This window comes from Nanorana parkeri, unplaced genomic scaffold, assembly GCF_000935625.1.
Source record: "Nanorana parkeri isolate BGI_ZX_2015 unplaced genomic scaffold, ASM93562v1 scaffold525, whole genome shotgun sequence".
NCBI lineage: Eukaryota > Metazoa > Chordata > Amphibia > Anura > Dicroglossidae > Nanorana > Nanorana parkeri.
The window spans coordinates 644,909-664,915 of NW_017306793.1; the positions used below are offsets into that span (position 1 = coordinate 644,909).

The window sequence follows — 20,007 nt, forward strand, 5'->3', positions numbered from 1 at the left end:
ATGGAGCCGGCTTCCCAGCCAATCAGGAAGCCAGGTGGTGAGTCATTACACGTCCCCCTCTTTCCTGATTGGCCAGAAAGCCGGCTCCATGCTTCCTCGTCACCTGGTGACGAGAGAGCATGGAGAAGGCTTCCGGGGTAATCAGGAAGCTGGGTGGCGAGTCATTACAAGCCGTCCGGCTTCCTGATTAGCCTTAAAGCTGGCCCCATGCTTCCTCGTCACCTAGTGACGAGAAAGCATGGAGACAGCTTCGTTGCTAATCAGGAAGCCGGGTGGCAAGTCATTACACACTACCTGCTTTCCTGGCTAATCAGGAAGCCGGGCAGCGAGTCATTACACACCACCTGCCTTCCTTAACCTTCTTGGCGGTGTTCCCGAGTGTGGCTCAGGGTTAATTTTATTAAGTGGTAACCCCCGAGCCACACTCGAGAAAACACAGCACGTCTCTTACCTTGTCCCTCGAGCCACGCTGTATCCTCCGGCCGATGCTGGCCCCCCTGCATCCCCTGCGAGCGTTCGCATCGCAGGGGGGCGGAACCAACGGCAGATTAAAAAGAAAAAAATGAAACAAAATCGAAAATAAATAGAACGAAAAAAGAATGAAAAAAGGAAAAAAAAGAGAAAAAAATCATACCGCCAGGGAGGTTAATGGGACTTCCGAAATTGGTATTCGATATCAGCGAGTACCAAAAAAAAAATATCAGTACTCGCACTCGGTAACAAAAAAACTAACGGTGGATCCCTAATATATATACATATATGCACACACAAACACTTCGAACAAGAGGAAACATATAGCTTTAAGATGAGAATATTCTTAATGAACCATTTTCATAATGGCAATAAAAATGTTTCCGCTACAATTTTGGGCTTATTTGTAATCTGACATCTGTAGACCATATGAGATGAGGCTTATATCCAATAATGAATGTCATAAACACTATAGGAATATGATGTGGTATACAGGTAGGGAATAATGTGTAGGAGAAAGGACAGAAACGGAGCAGAGTGTGGGAGAGAAAAAAAAAGGAGGGGTAGGCAAGCAGAAGCACTAAGTTACATCGCTGACTGACTCAAAAGATGAAGTCAAAAGAAGTGTTGGCTGGTCTAATGAGAGGAGGCCGTGGGAGATCCATGGCGTGACAGATTCTCATACGTTTGGTATGCGAGTCAGCTAGCAAACCGGTACATTTTTCATTTATCATAAACCTATGTATTCTTTTTTTAACTTCTGAATATGGAAAAGCCTGTTTTTTTCCCATGAATGGGCAATGGTTTGCTTGGCTGCCAGTAGAACAAAGTTGGTGAGTTTACACTAGTACATATTTAGTTGTTCTGAATTGTTATACAGCAATGCATGCCATGGGTCCCCTCTGATGGTGGCATGGGACAAAGTTGATAGGAGTCTGTACATTTTTTTCTAAAACCTGATTGCAAAGGGGCACGACTACACATGACATCACCTGTGACGTGACAGCCTCTAAAACAGTTATTGGGGTGAAAAGAACTGAGAGGGCTATTCTATAGGGAACAAGATACCACGGGTGAGGACCTTATAGGGCCACTTTCTGGGAGGTGATATTGAGAGAGGAGAGCATGTGGACATTGTTGCCCAAATTTTGTCCAACTTTCCAGGAAACTTTGACCGCTGGGGTCTTGATGCTATTTAGATAGAGTTATGGTCAGTGAAAGATGATAAAGAGATAAGGAAAAAATATAAGTTTGACATACTGTGAGGGGAATGTATCAAAACTGGAGCAGACAGACTGCATAGCAGTTGTCCATGGCAACCAATCAGCTTCTCTCTTCAGTTTGTTCAGTTAAGATTTGAAAATGAAACAGAGAGGCTGATTGGTTGCCATGTCTGCTCCAGTTTTGAGAAATTCCACTCCGTATGTTTTAGAAAATTGGGGTTGTTGTTTTTGAAAAACGTTAGATGAGTGTTGTTTGCCTGCCTTGTCAAATATAAATTTCTGTCCTTTTCTCCCCTGGAGATTCACAGGGCAATATTCATCAATAAAGTGGCAGTCTTTGCATGTGTTAATGTGCCCCAGTGAATGTTTGATGGTGGAAAGCCCAGGGTGAACTTGCTAATCTCATAGAATGCGATGTGACTGCAAACGGTAATTCTTGGGGCATGATAATGTATGTTTAGATCTTAGTTTGCTGTATCAAGTATGAGATAATACCAAATGTGTATACTCTACAACTTACATGTGACCTTTAGTAGCCCCTAAGCACCCTTACTACATCCAAAGAATGAAAAGCAATTTCCTTAATTGGGATTAAGCGATGAGAGCACAATGTCTTCAATCACGTGAAAGACCAATACAACCTTAGGCAGAAAGGAGAGTCTTGGATGCAAAATGACCTGAATTTTTATTTAAGGCCAAAAATGGAGGCTTGCAAGGCAATGCTGCCAGCTTTGAAACTCCCCAAAGTAATGGCTAATAGGAATGCCACTTTCTGAGAAAGTGTTAACAGTGGAATCTCCCTCTCCCTAATATCTTGGACAACAATGACAATACCAGGTCAAAGTCCCACAGTGGTGATGGTGGCCTAACTGGAGGGGCGACATGATGCCCAGGGGACGCTGAAATATGTCTGCCAAACCTGACACCTGCCCCTTAATTGTGCTCAAGGTAAACCACTGTTCCACCACGTGTTGGAGAAAGTCAGGATATGGGCAACAAAAAAAAAGAACAAGAGTATACCCCTAGGGACTTACACCATGCAAAATAAGTCTTCCAAGTACAGTAACAGACCAGGGGTGTGGAATATGGGTTGCCCGACGACTTGGACATGCAGTTCCAGGCGCTGGGCAGGTGTTTTGTTTTTTTGTTCTACATTTAGCCCTATTGCCATCCTCTGCAAGCCAAGTTATCAGATGATCACATCTGATAACCCTCTCTAGAAGAAGGGCCCACTACAGACCTTTTCAACTGAGAAAACCTGATTGCCAGTTTTCTACCCCGGTGTGTGTGTGGGACAGCGGAATTGTGTCCAGCAAAGCAGGGCCCATCTGACTGCCCATCAAATGTGCAATCTGCAATACCTTTTCCCTGGCTCAATGTTAAATCTTTTATTAAAGCACAACCAAGGGCTGTTTATGACCAACACTATTCACTGATAAGTCACAGCACTACTGTCAAAATATTAATTTGTGACCAGAAGTCTTTCTTTAGTGATGAAATGTACTCCATAAATGTCAATGCACACTTCCGCTGCCCAAGTCAGTATGGCGTGGTAGAAGGGATTATGCATGTTAGAACATATCAGGTTGCCCTTCTGTTATCAGCAAAACTACATCTCCCATAATGCTGTGCACTATGGAAGAACATAAGCGTGGTCTAGCAGGTGGGGAAAGGTAGAAATAAGCTTGGTTACATATGGGGGTTGCTAGTGGGGACTAGGATGAAAGAACAGTGCGCTGTAATATCATTGCAAAGAGCTGTAGTTCTAGGGAACCCAGCCAATGCAATGGGTGACAACATTACAGCTGTAACACCTGATGAAAGGAAGTGAGGAAAGAGCCTTGTTGATGCACATATCAAATTTACCGTTTTGACATTTCTAAACAAGCTAGTCAAAATAATCAACACTACATTACTTGACTTGTCACGCTGCATTATATTTTTATATTTAGTTGTAGACCATAGTTCTACTTTAAGCATCCATTGCCTGGGTCTTTATTGTGCTTTGCAAAAACAGTCATGTCACCACTGTACAGCAAAAGCAAGCAAACAGCAGATGCAATATAATGCTTTGGAAAATGGGATGTTGAACATAGGCCAAACGGACACTTGCATGCAGAACACGTGGTCCTATTAGTACAGTGCCAATTGCAGCAGGTGTATTGACAGAGGTATATGCCATTTACTTATGCATGTTTTAGGCTTAGTACAGATAGAGCACTTACTCCAGATTTTCACAGATCAGCAGAAGGGCTGATACACAAGTGCAGTCGGTGCAGCAAGGGTACTCCAGAGGTTTATAGCATACGTATCCCCTGTTCCCCCCAGCTGCTCATTGGGTAATATTATTTTCCAACACACTTGTAAACTCTACAGCTTTATATAAATGTTAATTTTCAGTCTACCGATACCAGCAACAGATGTTGACCGCAAACAGCGAACACAGATTATTCACCTCACGTGAACTATCAGTCTAGTAAGAACAATTGTAACTAACCTGCATTCAGATGGCACTCCTTGATCTGGAACTGTAGCTCATTTTCATTAGGTATGTCTTTCCAGGTAGCCAGGAAAACTTGGCGCTCTACATAAAGAATAGACAACAAAGAGTTTACTGTCTGTAAGAGTTGTAAATGAACAAGACACTAGCATGGCCATTTGCAGTTGCAGGTGTAGTCATTCAGCTCTCAGGTGGGTTATGTCAAAGAATAACCTAGAACCAATCCCCACCCCCCAAAAAGAAAATACTACAAAATTAAAATCTGTAGTATAGCTGAAGTGATTCTGTAGTAATTTGCCCCAAACATGTCTCACAATCGGCCACTAAGTATACCCATCACATTGAAGAACCAATAGTATGGTACTTGATGAAGCAGCTTGGATGACTTCCGAGACGGAGTCAGTTTCTGAATAACAAAGAATCCTGGATTTTGGCTCCCAAGGCACTCTAGAAGAGAACTAGGGATATGTGCTGGCCCCTCTAAAGACAGTGCCTGCATTTAACAATACGGTGAGATGGCGTTTTCTGTTGTTTTTACATCCCTGCAGGTTTATGGTCCTTACACATCTCCCCGCCCGGCTCTTAGCAACCTGGGATGCTCTGGCTGGAAGAGGGGAAGCAGGCACATTGCAAACATTGTGCAGCAGAGCGGCCATGCTGCTCTGCCTGCCACCTCCCCAGGTAACCCAAAAAGATGCCGCCTGAGGCAATAGCCTCAGGCCGCCTCATTATTGGGACGGCCCTATGTGCATGTATTCAAGAGATGTAATGAATGTGAATTTTTCTTTATTTTATTCTGATACACACACTAGAATATGAATAATATACCCCATACATATACACACACTGTATATATGTGAGGGGTCAAGACACTTGCAAGCCTGTTCAATCAGCTACTTGTCATTTGCAAGAATAAGCGTGACAGCCTTGGAGCCTGCACCTTCATTAACAAGTCAGCAATTGAAGCTTCCATATTTGTATACATACAGGTTTTCATTAAGTAATGGTATGTAGCTACAGTGCTACCTTTTAATATAATATAATTTGTTTAAGTGAAAGCAAGAAGACAGTTGATGCAAATGGTATGGCATTTACTTTACCACTGTACATAAACATTAAAACCACACAATTTCTGCTTAGGACTTGGACACCTTGCTGTTACTGCCCCCAGCCCCGTGTGTATGTTTGCAAAGCAGGCGAGCATGAAGGTGCACATAACAGGGCTTTGGTGTCAGTAACAGGTCAGATTATCAAGACAAACAATAACAGAAATAACTTCTGCAGAAAATGATTCATCCTGCGTCACAATAGATTCGAGACCAATGTCTCTTTAACCCACATTCATTGTGAGGGCACTCGGTCATTTATAATGGAACTTGAATTAAGCCATTGTAAAGCTAGATGTTACACAACGCCTGGATTCTAAAAGTTCACATTCATGCAACCAGTTTCCATAGCATAGTTCAGCCTACAAGCCATTGTCGTCTATTTGCTGTTAGAAGCATAGATCACAGTCATTTTGCTAGAATGCCTAAAGACCTAGTAGAACTAAATGACAGGTTTGTCTACATAAAAATAAAAGTTAAAGCGTATCTAATGCATTGCAAAACTTTTTTTTTTCTACTTTTGGATATTAGAGAGAGGTTCAAACTCCTATTTTTTCCTGTGTTTTGTTTCCCTTCCCTTCTTTCCCTATCCCAGAAGCACAATAAGAATTAAGAGGAAATCTCTCCAGAGTGAAAGCTGTTCCTCCACTGGAAGATCTCACCTCCTGTACCAGTGACAATTCTAACATTTGGGACTCCCCATCCACGTTTGTCTCAGTGACAATGGTTACCAGAACAAATAGAGGGTGAATCTCCAAAGGAAGAGCACACGCACACAAACCTAACAGAGGTTTAAATTCTAACCTGCTCTGAGGGGAATTTATCAAAACTGGAGCAGACAAAATCTGGAGCAGCTGTGCATGGCAAACAATCAGCTTCTCTCTTTCTTTCTCTCGTTCAAATCTTAATTGAAGATAGAAGCTGATTGGTTACCCTAGGCAACTGCCCCAGATTTTGTCTGCTACAGTTTTGATAAATTCCCCTTTGAGTGTTTTGGCTAGAGACACATTTTAACTTAAAGCTTTTCTCCCCTGGAGCTATCCCCAGCAGTACGTTTTGGCAAATTATTTGTGTGTGTGTTAATTTTCCATTTATCGAAAAACAAACAAGACAAAAACATACAAAGGTGCAAAATAGAAGAAATACATCAATCCAAAAGCACAAATAGGTAAATAAATTATCAATACTGCAAAACATCCACTGCATGGAAAGATGCGAGCACTCAAAATGCAAAGAACATAAAGTACAGCATATTGTTAATACAATACTGCGCTCACAAAGAAATACAATGAGCAGCATTGCCCAAATGCTACTGTATAAAAAAAACCATGGGAACCCCTTCACCCCACCACTTGCAGCTAATACCTACAGCCAAATCCCATCATCCAGGAAAATCCTAGTGGGGAAAGAGAGGCCCTACGTAAGTGTGGTATCTTGGACTGAAAAAGAGAAGAAGTACAAGACAAAACAGAAAAAAGGATAAGCACAGAAAACCAAAAAATAAAAGGAACAGCCATGGTTTATCCCCCAGGGCCCCACCACCTGCAGCCCTTCAAGAGAATGTAGCAGACAAAAATTCCTAAAAATACGCAGGGGTCAAAGTGTAGTGAGATCAAGGCATCCAAGTGGATTCAAATTTCTCCTAGGAGTTGTGCAAGGAAGCCGTCATGTCCTCCATGCGATAAATTTAATCCACCACCAAAAACCATAAACGGAAGGAAGGAAATGCCCAATTTGATACGCACGCCAACTGTCCAAAAGACAGGGAAAGCAAGTTTCGAATCACCTCCTGCGACATCCCAGTCTGCGATTAAATCCACCATACGGACCCTGCATTCAGGCAACAAGCTGCAAATATTACCATTGTCCAATCCTGGAGGAAAGTCAAGATCTCCTATCACAGGCGTCGAGGGAAAGGTCAGAGGTCCCCCTAGATGTCTCTAGAATGTCAGAACAATGGTAGGGTGAGAGAGAACCGAAGAGTGGGGATCGGGGAAGAGTGTCATGGCAACCCACTTAAAGGGGCACGAGATTCCCAGAACTCCATAGACACCCATCCCTTACATTGAGAATGACAGCACCAATCCACCAGATGATTAAGATGGGACGGGGATGTTTACGTGCCCACACAAACCCAAGGAAATGCCGGCGTACCTGAGAAAAAAAGTGGGAAGGCAGTGTGATCAGGAGAGCTTGCAACATGTATAGGATCCTTGGAAGCACCATCATCTGGAAAGCAGCACAGCACCCGAACCATGTTAAGGTAAGTTCCTGCCACTGAGATAAATCCCCATTGATCTTAGACAGTAAGGCAGCAAAATTATCTGCATACAGAGGCGAGAAATCCACGGCGATATGCGTGCCCAACAGCTTAACGTAACGAGACGCCCATCAAAAGTGGTAAGATTCCTGAAGCTGGAATAGCACCGAAGAGGGCAAAGGAATATTAAGTGCCTCTAACTTGGAAGGGTTCATCAAAAAGTTAGATAGACTACCATAAACTTTAAAGGCACGTAGCAGCACAGGAATAGAAGAATGGGGACGAGATGAGAAAAAAAAGCAAGTCTTAGGGCTACGCCGCCAACTTTTGTGGACCCGAGGGCATAGACACTCCAACTAAGGAGTTATCCACCCTAATTGTGCACAAAAAAGGCTCCAACGACAAAACAAAAATAAGTGGTGACAAGGGGTATCCTTGCGGGGTGCCATTTGAGATGGGAAAGTAATCCGAACGCGTTTCATTGATGTTAACCGCAGCAGTGGGGGAAGAATATAAAGATGAAATCCATGAGCACATACTGGCCCCCCAGTCCAATATGCCGAATGGTGGACTGGGCGAACTTACAGTCCACCCTGTTGAAAGCTTTTTCCATGTCGACAGATAAAAGCATCGACAGTCAAGCATATTTACAAGCGGAATGAATTACATTCAAAACCAGGATGGTATTGCCATGGGACGGAATAAATCCAACCTGTTCAAAATGGAAGAGTACCAATATAAGGCAAGATGCGGTTGGCCAATATTTTAGCGCACAACTTGAGGTCCACATTAAAAAGGGCAATCGGACGGTAGTTGCAGCAATTTTTCTTTTTAGATTTCCCATTTTCAGAAGTCTTTAGGTCAGTCATGTGATGTGTTAGGTCTTCTATAGTCTTTTTTGGTGGGTGGTCCTCTAATCATGCAGAGAGTGGTGCTGATATGACAAGTTTTCACTTGCATAAAACAGCTCCCCTGCTTTACATTTAGCCCTGCTTGCCTGCAGCAGAGCTAAATGTAGAAGAAAAACACCTGCCAGGCGCCCAGGAACTGCATGTCCCAGGCATCGGGCGATACGAATTGCGCACCCCTGTGTGTGTAGATATATCATCTATAAATGTTCCAGGATGCAAAGTGAATTCAAATAAAATGCATGCCTAAATCTCTCATCTCTTTTACAAAGTGAATCTCTATATTATTATTATTATACAGGATTTATATAGCGCCAACAGTTTGGAAGGAAGACATTACAATCATAATACAATTCAAGACAAGATGGGAAGGAGGGCCCTGCCCCTGAGGTCTTGCAATCTATATCAATATTTCTGGCTGGAAATAGTTGGTCTTTTACATCAATTTGACTATGGGGTTATGCAATAAAATGTGCATTACCCTAACATTATCACAGAGTGCCGTAACAAATAAGATGAATCCTGGTTGGTTGTAATGGGTATTGCACTGAACACCTAATTTATTGAATAAATATCAATTTTAAAACACTATTAGCCTTCTTCGAAAAGATCACATTAAGCGCATTCATTCCACGAGTTTCCACAGTGTTATCATAAAACCTGTCTACTAGCGTTACGTTTACTCCAGGTAAACAATCTCAAAGGTTCAAGAGGCATTCGTGCCTGTCAATTTAAACTTGGTATTAAAGCCTGATGCTTTAATAATTAATTTGTTTTCTCCAAAACTAAACATCAATGGCTACTACTTTTTTTTTTTTTTACAAAAAAACAAATGTACATTTAGAAGGTACACATTTTATGAGATACGTAAAGTGTATTTCCACTTTTGCTGCCAGTTGGGGATACCACCTAATTTATATTTGTTACATGTGCCCATTTAGATAGCATAACTTTACAAATATTTAAAAGTTGCTGCTTACCTTTTCATTTGCCAAAAATTTTTCCATAGCTTTCCACTACTATGTAATGCTGCTGGGAAGCAATGTTTCTGCACCTTCAGACCTCAGAAAGTGAGTGATACATTCCATGCTAATGCACTTAAAATAAACATGGTACAGATGGCAGGGGTTTCTCAAATTTGACTGCAAAGGTACAATCTACACTTCAGGATAATCTAACACACAGGGTAGTTGGCAAACAATTGCTGTTACAAAGAGGTACATAATACAGACACTGGCAAACCCTGGCACCCCTTTTGCGCTTGCAGCCCCTGCCATTGGCTGTAACTGACAGCTCCCTAGGCTGTAATTTACAAATTCTGACCCACCCACCTGCGTGATGTCACATAGCCTGGTTCACGATAAGGATATGAGTCGCAGTGGATTCAGCCTGACCAAAAGCTTCACCGAAAAAATTCCATTAATTCATATATCCCCTCTGCACACCTAAGCGTTTTGTTGCAATAAGCAAACTGCCTGTCGCCGGAAAAGGTACATGAGCTTCTTTTTGGAAGATCTCAGCTCCTATTGGCCCGATATACTCAATAGGAAACGCTTGAAAACGTACGGTGCAATACGTTTCTCGCGTTTGTACGTGCGTATGCATGCGTTCTGTCCATTGACTTTAATGCATCACAATTTGCTCCTAAAAACATGCGTAATTAATATATGCATACGAAAACGCTAACGCTTAGGTGTGAGTCCGGCCTAATGTGTGCGAGAAGCCCGCCTGCATGCCTACTGTGGTACCTGAGGGTATAGGGTTTCGGGCCTATGTGAAGTCTTAAGGCGCATGCAATGGGGCTAATCTGAGGTCTGTAGTGCATACACTGGGGCTGATCTGTGAGATGTGAAGGTGAATGCATTGGGTGTCATGGAATTGCATGTGTTAGAGAAACACATGTTAACATACGTTACAATGCCATCCTTCTTGACAGCAATCCAATGCACTGAGGCAACTACCCTACTTTGTGGTGTGCTGTGTTGACAAAAATTTGCTTTTTTGACATTTTGGCCTGATCTGAGGTCTGCAGGTGCAGACATTGCAGCTGATCTGAGGTCTGAAGGGCGGATTTGAGGGTTAAAGGGGCATAAATTGGGTCTGATCCAAGGTCTAAAAGCGCATGCATTAGGGGTGATCTGAGGTCTGAACGTGCAGGAATTGGGGTTCATTTGAGGTCTGATGGGTCATAAATTAGGTCTGATCTAAAGTCTGAAAGCGCATGCATTAGGGCTGATCTGAGGTCTGAAGATGCAGGAATTGAGGCTGATTTGAAGTCTGATGGGGCATAAATTGGATCTGTTCTAAGGTCTGAAAGTGCATGCATTAAGGCTGATCTGTCTGAAAGCGCATGCATTGGGGCTGATTTGAGGTTTGAAGGTGCAAAAATTGGGACTATTAGGATATAATAATTAATGAGCTTAAGAACTATTACTGCAAATATCGAAAAAGAATGTACACCACAGCATGCTGTTGCTCACTAACCTTACGATTGTATAATACTTGTAAAAATGATGCTTAATGTGGAAAAGGTTGCTGACCCCTGACATAATAAGATTAAACTGACACAACACCCCTGGAAGCACAAGAGTTGTCTCTTACCCATTTTGCCATCTTCCACAAACAACACGTGTAAAGGGATGAGACAGCTGAAGTAGAAAACATCAATGTTGTTTTTCACAGCCACCTATCAGGCACAAGAGAAAACCAAGAATTAACATGTTAGATTTACAACTAGCACTAAGACCCCTGCCAACAGAGATCCAAAGGATGATTTAAAGGGTTCACAACATCTGTAAACTCTTAAGCGCTTCACTGGGCTCTTTCTAAATCATTCTCCCTGCTACATCAACAGGAATGACATGGCTACTCTTTTATATCTCTGGATTAAATGGATCTTTAAGTACTTTTCCACAAACATAAAGACATACATAAATGTATTTTCTGCTTTCAGAATAAATGTCCCCATGCATATTCACATCACGCAAATTTAGAGTCTGCAGCACTGTTGTGTTGTGGCAGTCTTGTCATGTAATCCCATGAAGGGGTTATAGCACCTGTCACTATGAATTATGACAACTCTATACAAATACTGATAGCCATGTACGCAATCCAGTGTAGTGAGCCCAGTGGAAGAACACACCCGGGAGCTAGAAGCTCTGTGGATTGAGGGGATGGGCTGCTCTCATATTAGTGAATATATAAGGGTTATGCTCGTTTCCCCATGTCGATCACAGGCCACAGGACAAAAACACTCAGGCATATCAGAAGATATATGACATTGGAACATTGTGCTCTATGCAATCTCCTTTTTCTGCTGAAGATGTGTGTATGATAATGTCAGTAATTTAGCCCCCTTAACTCAATTACATCTTGGGTAATTTAGCAGTGTCAATGTCACACTCCGCATAATAGCTGACTGGTACACAATGAGCAGACTGGAAACCTTTTATCCACAAGATCATTATGAAAGCATAATAATAATCGCTTATGGTTAAAACTTACTTTATACACATGCAAAATAGCTAATAGAAAGGATACAAAAAATAAAGTGAACCTGTGCTTTGCCCATATAGGTCAAACCAACAAGTTTGCATAGATGCACACCCACCACATGCTCCTTTGCTTCCCCATCACTCCAGTCGGTCATCTGGAAATACTGAGTACCTCCAACTAAAGCATACTTTCCCAGACAATATAATTTTTTCTGGATTCAAATAAACTGGTCCACTGGAATATATTGTGGTATGTTAGATATGTGCTTCAGCTGTGTATTTGTTTGCCTACATTTACACCTCAAGGGCCATTTCAAACATGCAATGCTGTCACCTGCAACACTTCACCAGCAGCAGAATCGTTGAAATGAAACTTTCATTATCGCTAGCCCGACCCGAAAGGTTGCTGAAATTGAATTGTTAACGAGGCAGCATCAGCGGAGAGATATAAGAGAGTTGTTGTCAGCTCACCTTTTAGCTTCAAAATGTTGTCTTTATTGATGGTCTTGCAGCATTCACTTCACACTACAAGAACGTCAATAAAGACGACATTTTGAAGCTAATAGGTGTGCTGACAACACATGTTTTATTAGTATGCTGTGGCACTATCCACAGGCTGTTCCAGCACTCAACTAAAAGGGGTATATCGTTATGGCGCGCAAAGGCGTTATTACCACGTTTTGATTGGGACAATTAATGTGTGTGTGTGTGTGTGTGTGTGTGTGTGTGTGTGTGTGTGTGTGTGTGTGTGTGGGAACAAATCATTAGTTGTCCCCATGAGGCTGCCCCCTTAGGTTCGTTGACCCCCATCTGAATGCCCTCTTACATTAGTTACTAATGTAAGGGGGCATTCTGATAGGGGCAGCAAATGTAAGGGGGCTCTCTGATGGGCACAATATCATTTAGTTGCCCCTATCAAAGTGTCCCTTGCATTAGTGGTCCCCATCAGAGTGCCCATCTGATAGGAAAATTAATGTAAGTGGGCACTCTGATGGGGACAACTAATGTAAAAGGGCACTCTAATGGGCCAACCAATTAGGGGAGCACTCTGATGGGGACAACTATTTATTAGTTGTCCCCATCACATTACCCCCTTACATTACTTGCTCCCATTAGATTGCCCTGTTACATTAGTTACTAATGTAAGGGGGAACTCTGATGAGGACACCAACATGAGATTCAGACCTCTGCTGGAAGAAACGTTTACTGACCAGACCACCTTGAATTTTAATTCAATACGCCTGCACTAGAGGTACTGCAATTCACAAACAAAATTCAGTTCTCTTCAATTTGCTCTGCTAAATACAAGTACATTCTTCACCTGCTAAAAGCCTGATTTATGGATTTTGCACAGAAATCTCTCCTCTCCATCCCCAGGCTCCATTGGCCATTTTACAGTAGAGAGCAGTCTTATTGCATGCTGGCATGAGCAAAAGGAGCATACCATGGAATGCATACAAAACCCACAGGGAAGGAGGAGTATTAATTTGTGAATAATTTCCTGGACAGGACTGTGTTGACACAGATAGTATAGATAAAGCAGAGATGTGGCGGTGTATGCTACTTTTCTTTGGAGGTGCATTTTGCTTTTTATGAAAAGTGGTTATTTACACAGTCCTGTGTACTCCGTGATCTTGAATTTCTGTATTTGACCTATATTGCCTACGGATATGTAACAGAGCTTGTAAGATGAAGAATTGATATTTATATTTAGTCTCTGTAGACACTGTCTGTCTGTGATGCCATATTCCTTTTGTGGTGTGTAAACATGATACATTAGATACATTTAGATATTATAGGTAGTACTCAGAAAGTGGTTGGGATGGTGGCACATGACTGCCCAACATTTGAGGAACCTTACTTAAAAGTGTCATGCGAACATCTTACAAATGCTATGAAAAGGATTATGGCTTCATTAATGATCAGGAATGAAAGGGGTGAGCAGATGGCTCAATGGGAATAGATGAAACAACGTTTCCATCTGAGCTTCTATTCCATACAATGAATATGCTCAAGTGGATGTGTGCCCCAGCCTTGGACGTACACAGTATTTCCTTATCACTGTGTATGCTTACAACGCCTGCTGAGATCTGGCTTCTTATTTAAATAGTAAAAGGAAAGCCAGAAGCACCAATCACCCCAATGTGCCAGTGTAGAGGATACTGTAGGTAACCATTTACAAGTTCACATGACATCATACATAAATGACAGTACTACTAAAAGCAGTTAATTACCTGGAGGTTGTTAAGTGGCTCCATCTTCATGACAGGCCCCAGGGTGTTGAGTGGGAGGGAAATGTCAATGCTTTGGTTCGGCATAAGGGGTGTATGTATAGCCAGTGGGGCACTTGGAATCATTCCAAAGCTGAGAGAACACAGAAGGGAAAAATCTAACATCACATAAACAAACTGTAGTAACACAACTCAACAGAATTTATTTAATGTGCTTGGCACATTACATAGTTAGCCATCCTTCACCCTATTTCTCCAATAGTAAGATCCAGAATTTCCAGCTCAATGAGGCATTCCCTGCTCTGAAGAACCTGCTTGTCAGCCGGCTGCACCAAATTACAAGGGGTTTAGTTTAGCCTTAGCAGAGTAAATTCTGACTATTTGTTACTGCCCTTAAGAATAAAAGCTCCCTACTGAATAAAACAAACTGAACAATAAACGCCACTCCATACAGTTCAACTCGCTATCTAAATGTTGCATTCCTTAACCTATAAATGCTTTGCAAATTCATGTCAGAAGCAGAGACAAAACACACAGCCTTGTCCCCTAAGCCCAACAGTATCCCCAAACATCAAACAGAATATGGTTAGATGGGGATAAAAGCTTTCACAATACTAGTTGTAAAATTACACTAGCACTTGGAATGTAAAAATGTAAGCTTTGATGTGTTATTTACAATGTGCCAAGTTAATGGTATTCAATTTAAATGATACGTGTGATTCAAAGTCATAATACTTAAAGTGTAAGTCCAGAAAACATGTTTTATTTTATATGGTTTTTTTTGTTTGTTTTGTTTAATATGTTTTTATTAATTATTATTTCACTTAAATACAATACAATTTTACAAAATACATATAGAGATATATATCATCTTTCTATCTCTCAAATAACATAAATTATACATATCTCTAATTAAAAAACATCTGCTCCATTTCAAACAACCTTTACTTTACCTTTCGCTACCACACAACTTCAACCACACCCACCTCTACTCTCTTCTCACATTCAATCTACAGCTCATGTCTTCTTCTGAAGGAGAGGAAAAAGTCAATATCTTAAATACACCTCTAGTGTTATTTTATCATCCCATAGCCCAAACTCCATCTCTCCCCGTCCACTTCCTTTGTATATACCTCACTCTAATCTTATTTTAATGTGCACTCGTTAAGTGATCAATACTAAGATGTCTAAAGACAAAATACTCGATTCATATTGTGTTGTTTGCCTTAATCCTCTGGTCCATCCTTCGCCCTCCCTCTAATACTTGTGTTCCTATTCTTTCTGTGGATCCTTAATCTAAAAAAAAAAGATTTTATTGGGGGTTTTAACCCCTGTCAATAAAAAGCTGACTAGGGGTCTAGCCTTCCCATACTCATATTCCCATACAAAAAACATTTTGATTGCGGATATCATCTTTTCCCGTCTAGTGAAATGTTATCAGCATGACAGGAAGTAAGGGAAAAATCTATCTAACAGAGCCCTGGAAAGCAGTCAAATTACATAGTGGTTTTAATCCCTTGCCCTCCCTATTGAGAAAAAAAAGATTTGACTGGACTTCTACTTTAACCTAAAAAAAAATACAATGAAATTACTGACAATATCCACAGGATGGATTAAAAAGTAAAATAAAAAAATAACATCAAGAGTTCTTTCTTCCACAGTTGACAGTAGTATACAAAGAACACTGATTAGCTAAAAGACTAAAAAGCGCGGTGTCTTTTAGCTAATCAATTTTCAGACGAGAGGATTTGGGTCTTCTGATTTATTCACTGCAGCTGTCATCTGGTCTACTGAGGGAACACGGGGGAGATACCACAGGGAGAAAGCGCTGTGTTTTTAAACGTTTTTTTTTGTTATACAAAGAACATTGACTGATCTAAACAGGAAATCAATCAATGTAGCATTTGTAATGTGGTTGTCCAGCATGGAAATGTGTCTTACCTGTTCTTATTAAACTGGATGGCAAAATCGGTCATGTGCTGCAGAGCCTTGTTGGTGAAGTTCATGTCCATGTGGATGTGCCCCTGCCTATGGGAAAATGTGCCTGAGATCTCCAGTCCTTTTGCTTTTACAGCAGGCAGCCAAATCTAGGAAAGAACCCATATGGCAATTACTAGTACGTTACGCAATTAGCAGACCACATCGATGTTGGCTGTATAAAATGTGTTCAAAGGGAATTAAAGTGTTTACATATTAGTGTTGAATCAGTTTTTATTAGTATTTTTTAACAGTTCCTTAACAATCAGTATCAAAACTCAAGAAGGGTACAAAAAGTACAATCAGTACATATACATCGAGGATATCAGGCTACATGAATATATGCATTGAGCAACGGTGTACTGGTGTGATCATTCACGCATTAATGGGAGGGTGACCTAGGTTCGGTCACACAATACGAAAAGCTAAGGCCTTTCTATGTTACACATTAGTCCACCATAGTGAGGAACAACACCACGATGACTGTGTGTACATTATAGATCCGGTGGGTGTCACCAGTGTATGTTCAAAAATTGTAGCTCATGTCAACATTGGCAGGTACCTTCTCTGGCCCAACATTTCAAATATCCTGATATGTCAGGAAAGTTGTAGAAAAGGAGGGGAACCGAAAGAGGTAAACTAAGAGAGGGGAGAAATGTGGAAGAAAGAAAGAGGGGGATGGAGGGGAGGGGATTAGGGGGGGAGGGAGGGGGTCACGGCTTGTGAGCTGAGGTTGTGTATCGAGACTTGAGGTGTCCCTTTCGCCCTCAGGGCATTGCACTAGAGGTAGGACTGTAGGTCGGCGGAGGAGGAAAAGTGAATCCATACACTCCATTGGGTCATGAACCTGGGAAAGGCATTAGCATCAGTCGCTATCAGTTCCTCCATAAGCATGATATCATTAACGTGGCTAACCCATTGGGAAATGGGTGGAGTACCAGCCTGTTTCCAATGTAGGGGGATCACCTGCCTAGCTGCAGACAAGATATGTCTAAGTATCATGTTTTTTTGAGTTTTCCGGGAGCCCGGCAGGAGTGACAGTAATGCTACAGCCGGTGAGGGTACTAGGGTGTCTCCGTATAAGTGATTGTAAATCGCGAATATTTTTTGCCAGAACGAGTTAATCATAGGACACGCCCACCAAATGTGGAGATACGTGCCCCTTACCTCATTGCAGCGCCAACAGGTCTCTGGAGAAGAAGGGAAGGGACAGTCCCCCTGGGCTTTGGGGCGAGTGTCTCTCCTGTGGCTGGCTCACCTCTTCCATGTGTGGGGCGTCCGAGTGTGCCGGAGATAACTCCGGCGGCGCCATCTTGGCTGCACGTGTGGAGGCAGCGTGAGAGGCCGCGGGCGCCGTCCGGGCGAAATATCGGGTCAATTCCCGCGGCACAGGCCCCTTCTTAGCCTGCTTCTTACTCCTCTTCCTCCGGTCGCTCATTGCCGGTGATCGTGGGGGAGAAAGCCGCTGCTGCCTGCAGTAAGATATGCCCCTGAGCGGGAGACGAGCCGATACACGTCTCACCGCTCCATGCGCCAAGCCACGCCCCCCCGTGTTTACATATTAAACAGAGGCATCTTCATCAGGGGGGTTTAACTGTGCTAATATTACAAATCTTATCACGTTATTCAGCTTTGATGAAGAAAGACTGTGTTACACAGGAGAGCCAATTTAGGAAAACAACCAAAGAAAAGCTGAGGTATTGCTACAACAACCAATCAAATATTATGTTTCATTTCCCAGAGCCAGTCGGAAAACAGAAGCTAAAACCTACTTGGCTGCAATTGGCTGGACTTTGCAATTTACGTAACCCAGACCCCTAGTTTTTACATAAAGATATTGGTTAACAGTCTCTGATCTACCAGATAAAATTAAAAACAGTATACATATTATGGTGTACCAAATGCTGACTATAGAAAAAAATCAATTCAACAAAAGATATTTGTCAGTTTGTAAAGAAAAGAAATCACCAAGCAGAGATAGCAATTTATTGATTCCAATTTGAATTATAATTTGGATTAGAATCTTCATCTGCTTACTTGCTGTTAAATGCATAGGCAAGAATATGTTTCAGACACAAGTGATAATGGGGTTAACCCGCACTGAGCACTATAAATGACAGTACAATGAAGTATGTATCTTGCCAGTAAATTAACTGTTACTAGTTGCATATTTCAGTGTATGTGCCTGAAGTGATGTTAACAAAAACACCCTTACTACAGACCAAGTATTCATTAGCAGGGAGAAAGGTGAGGACAGTTTAGCTCTGCCCCTGAACATTACCCATAAAGAGCTTTTCCATTTAAAGTGTATCAGGGTAAAATAAAAAATACAAAACATGCAGTAGATCTCTGCAATACAAGCACAGTTCCCCATGCTTTAGTCCTTTAAAGACTCTGCAAGTACAGAGGAATACCTGTTGATCTGCCAGAAATGCACTCAGCTCCTAATTCCTGTTGTTGGCTGACAACACACAGCATTTTTGTGGACTGACTGATGTCAGCCCTCCCAGTTGTATTTTGTCAAATTACTAAATCCCATCCCCTCTTCATAAGAACTGGGAGGACTCCTTGACATTGCAAAAAATGACCTGTTGATCATGTCGGAATTTCAAAGCTGTCCTGTGCACACTTCTTTTGCTCTTATGAAACCGTTCAAACAAAACACTTTCAGTGGTATATTTAACAGACCCACAGGGAACAAATAAGAAAAGTTTATTGTTGGGAATTACATACACTTTAAACCTTTTACAATGGAAAATACATGATTCTGTTAAGATATTGCCAACATGATTTTACTTGTTTTCCAAAGACAGTAGAAAATATGTAATCTACAATTACGAGCATTGTATGGTGTCAGGTTGGGCATTAGCTGTGTATTCAAGAACGTGTTTGGCATAACTGACCTACTACTGAATTGCAGAAAACATGGCAACTGTGTATCATATGCTCAACACTGGCATACTAGGTACTTGTTTCTATATGTGTGTCCATGGGGTAGTTAGATTGTAACATTCAGGACGGGATGGAAGGGAGGATATTGGCAGCAGTAGCTGATAAACATGACTCAGTATTTTCTGTACAGCATCATAGAAGATGTTGGGACTATATAAATGATTAAAACAAAACCGCAACATGCACTGTATTTTGCTAAACAATTTTCCCTCAGGGCACTAGCCTGTTGCGCGGACTATGGATTTTCAAAACAGTCTGTTTTAAGACAGGAGATTCCTATTTGCATATTGTCCCTGGGGTGTAACATAACAATCCCTGCCATCTCTCTTATGTATCATTCAGAAGCTCTCTCTAAGTGCAGGTAATTGACTTTAACATGTGGAAATTAAACAACTTTGCTAAACTTCACTGCAGGGGATGATTACCTAATTGTTGCAGACACTTGCTGTGCACTGCATGAAAAAGGTTAGATACATTGGGGGGAATTTATCATAGCAATAGCAAGTGTTTGATTTTGCAAATGGTCCCATGGGATATATTTGCGCCATATTTATATTGCTAGTGTAATATTGTTCATAAATGAGGTTAAATCGACTCCAGGAAAGAAGCCTTGTAACTTCAGGCAAAAAGCTTAACTGTCACATCTTGAAGAAGTGGTCATGGGGACTTCTTAAGGTGCGATTGTTTTGTTAGGTGATGCTCCAGTTTCAGACAGCCGCAGGACAAGTGCAGATGTAAACATTTGTGAACTTTCGCAAAACACGCGCAAATCGGGAAAACAGCGCAAGCTCTGGTCAAAACATGCGAACATGTTAAAAGGAGCGGCTAAACAGATTTGCACATTAAAAAAAATGATCTAAGAGGCCATAACTGTCGCAATTGCTT

The 20,007-nt window shown here is 41.6% G+C and overlaps 1 protein-coding gene across 2 annotated transcripts in view; it reads right to left on the reverse strand.

Moving 5' to 3' along the window:
- AP2B1 (adaptor related protein complex 2 beta 1 subunit) overlaps positions 1-20,007 on the reverse strand; it is a 99,292-nt gene that overhangs the window by 9,027 nt on the left and 70,258 nt on the right. For both annotated transcript variants that reach the window (XM_018561467.1, XM_018561466.1), the window contains 4 exons: positions 16,135-16,280; positions 14,197-14,326; positions 11,070-11,154; positions 4,192-4,278 (listed from right to left, as the gene is read on the reverse strand). In XM_018561467.1, coding sequence (XP_018416969.1) covers positions 4,192-4,278; positions 11,070-11,154; positions 14,197-14,326; positions 16,135-16,280 — 448 coding nt within the window. The remainder of the gene's footprint in view (positions 1-4,191; positions 4,279-11,069; positions 11,155-14,196; positions 14,327-16,134; positions 16,281-20,007) is intronic.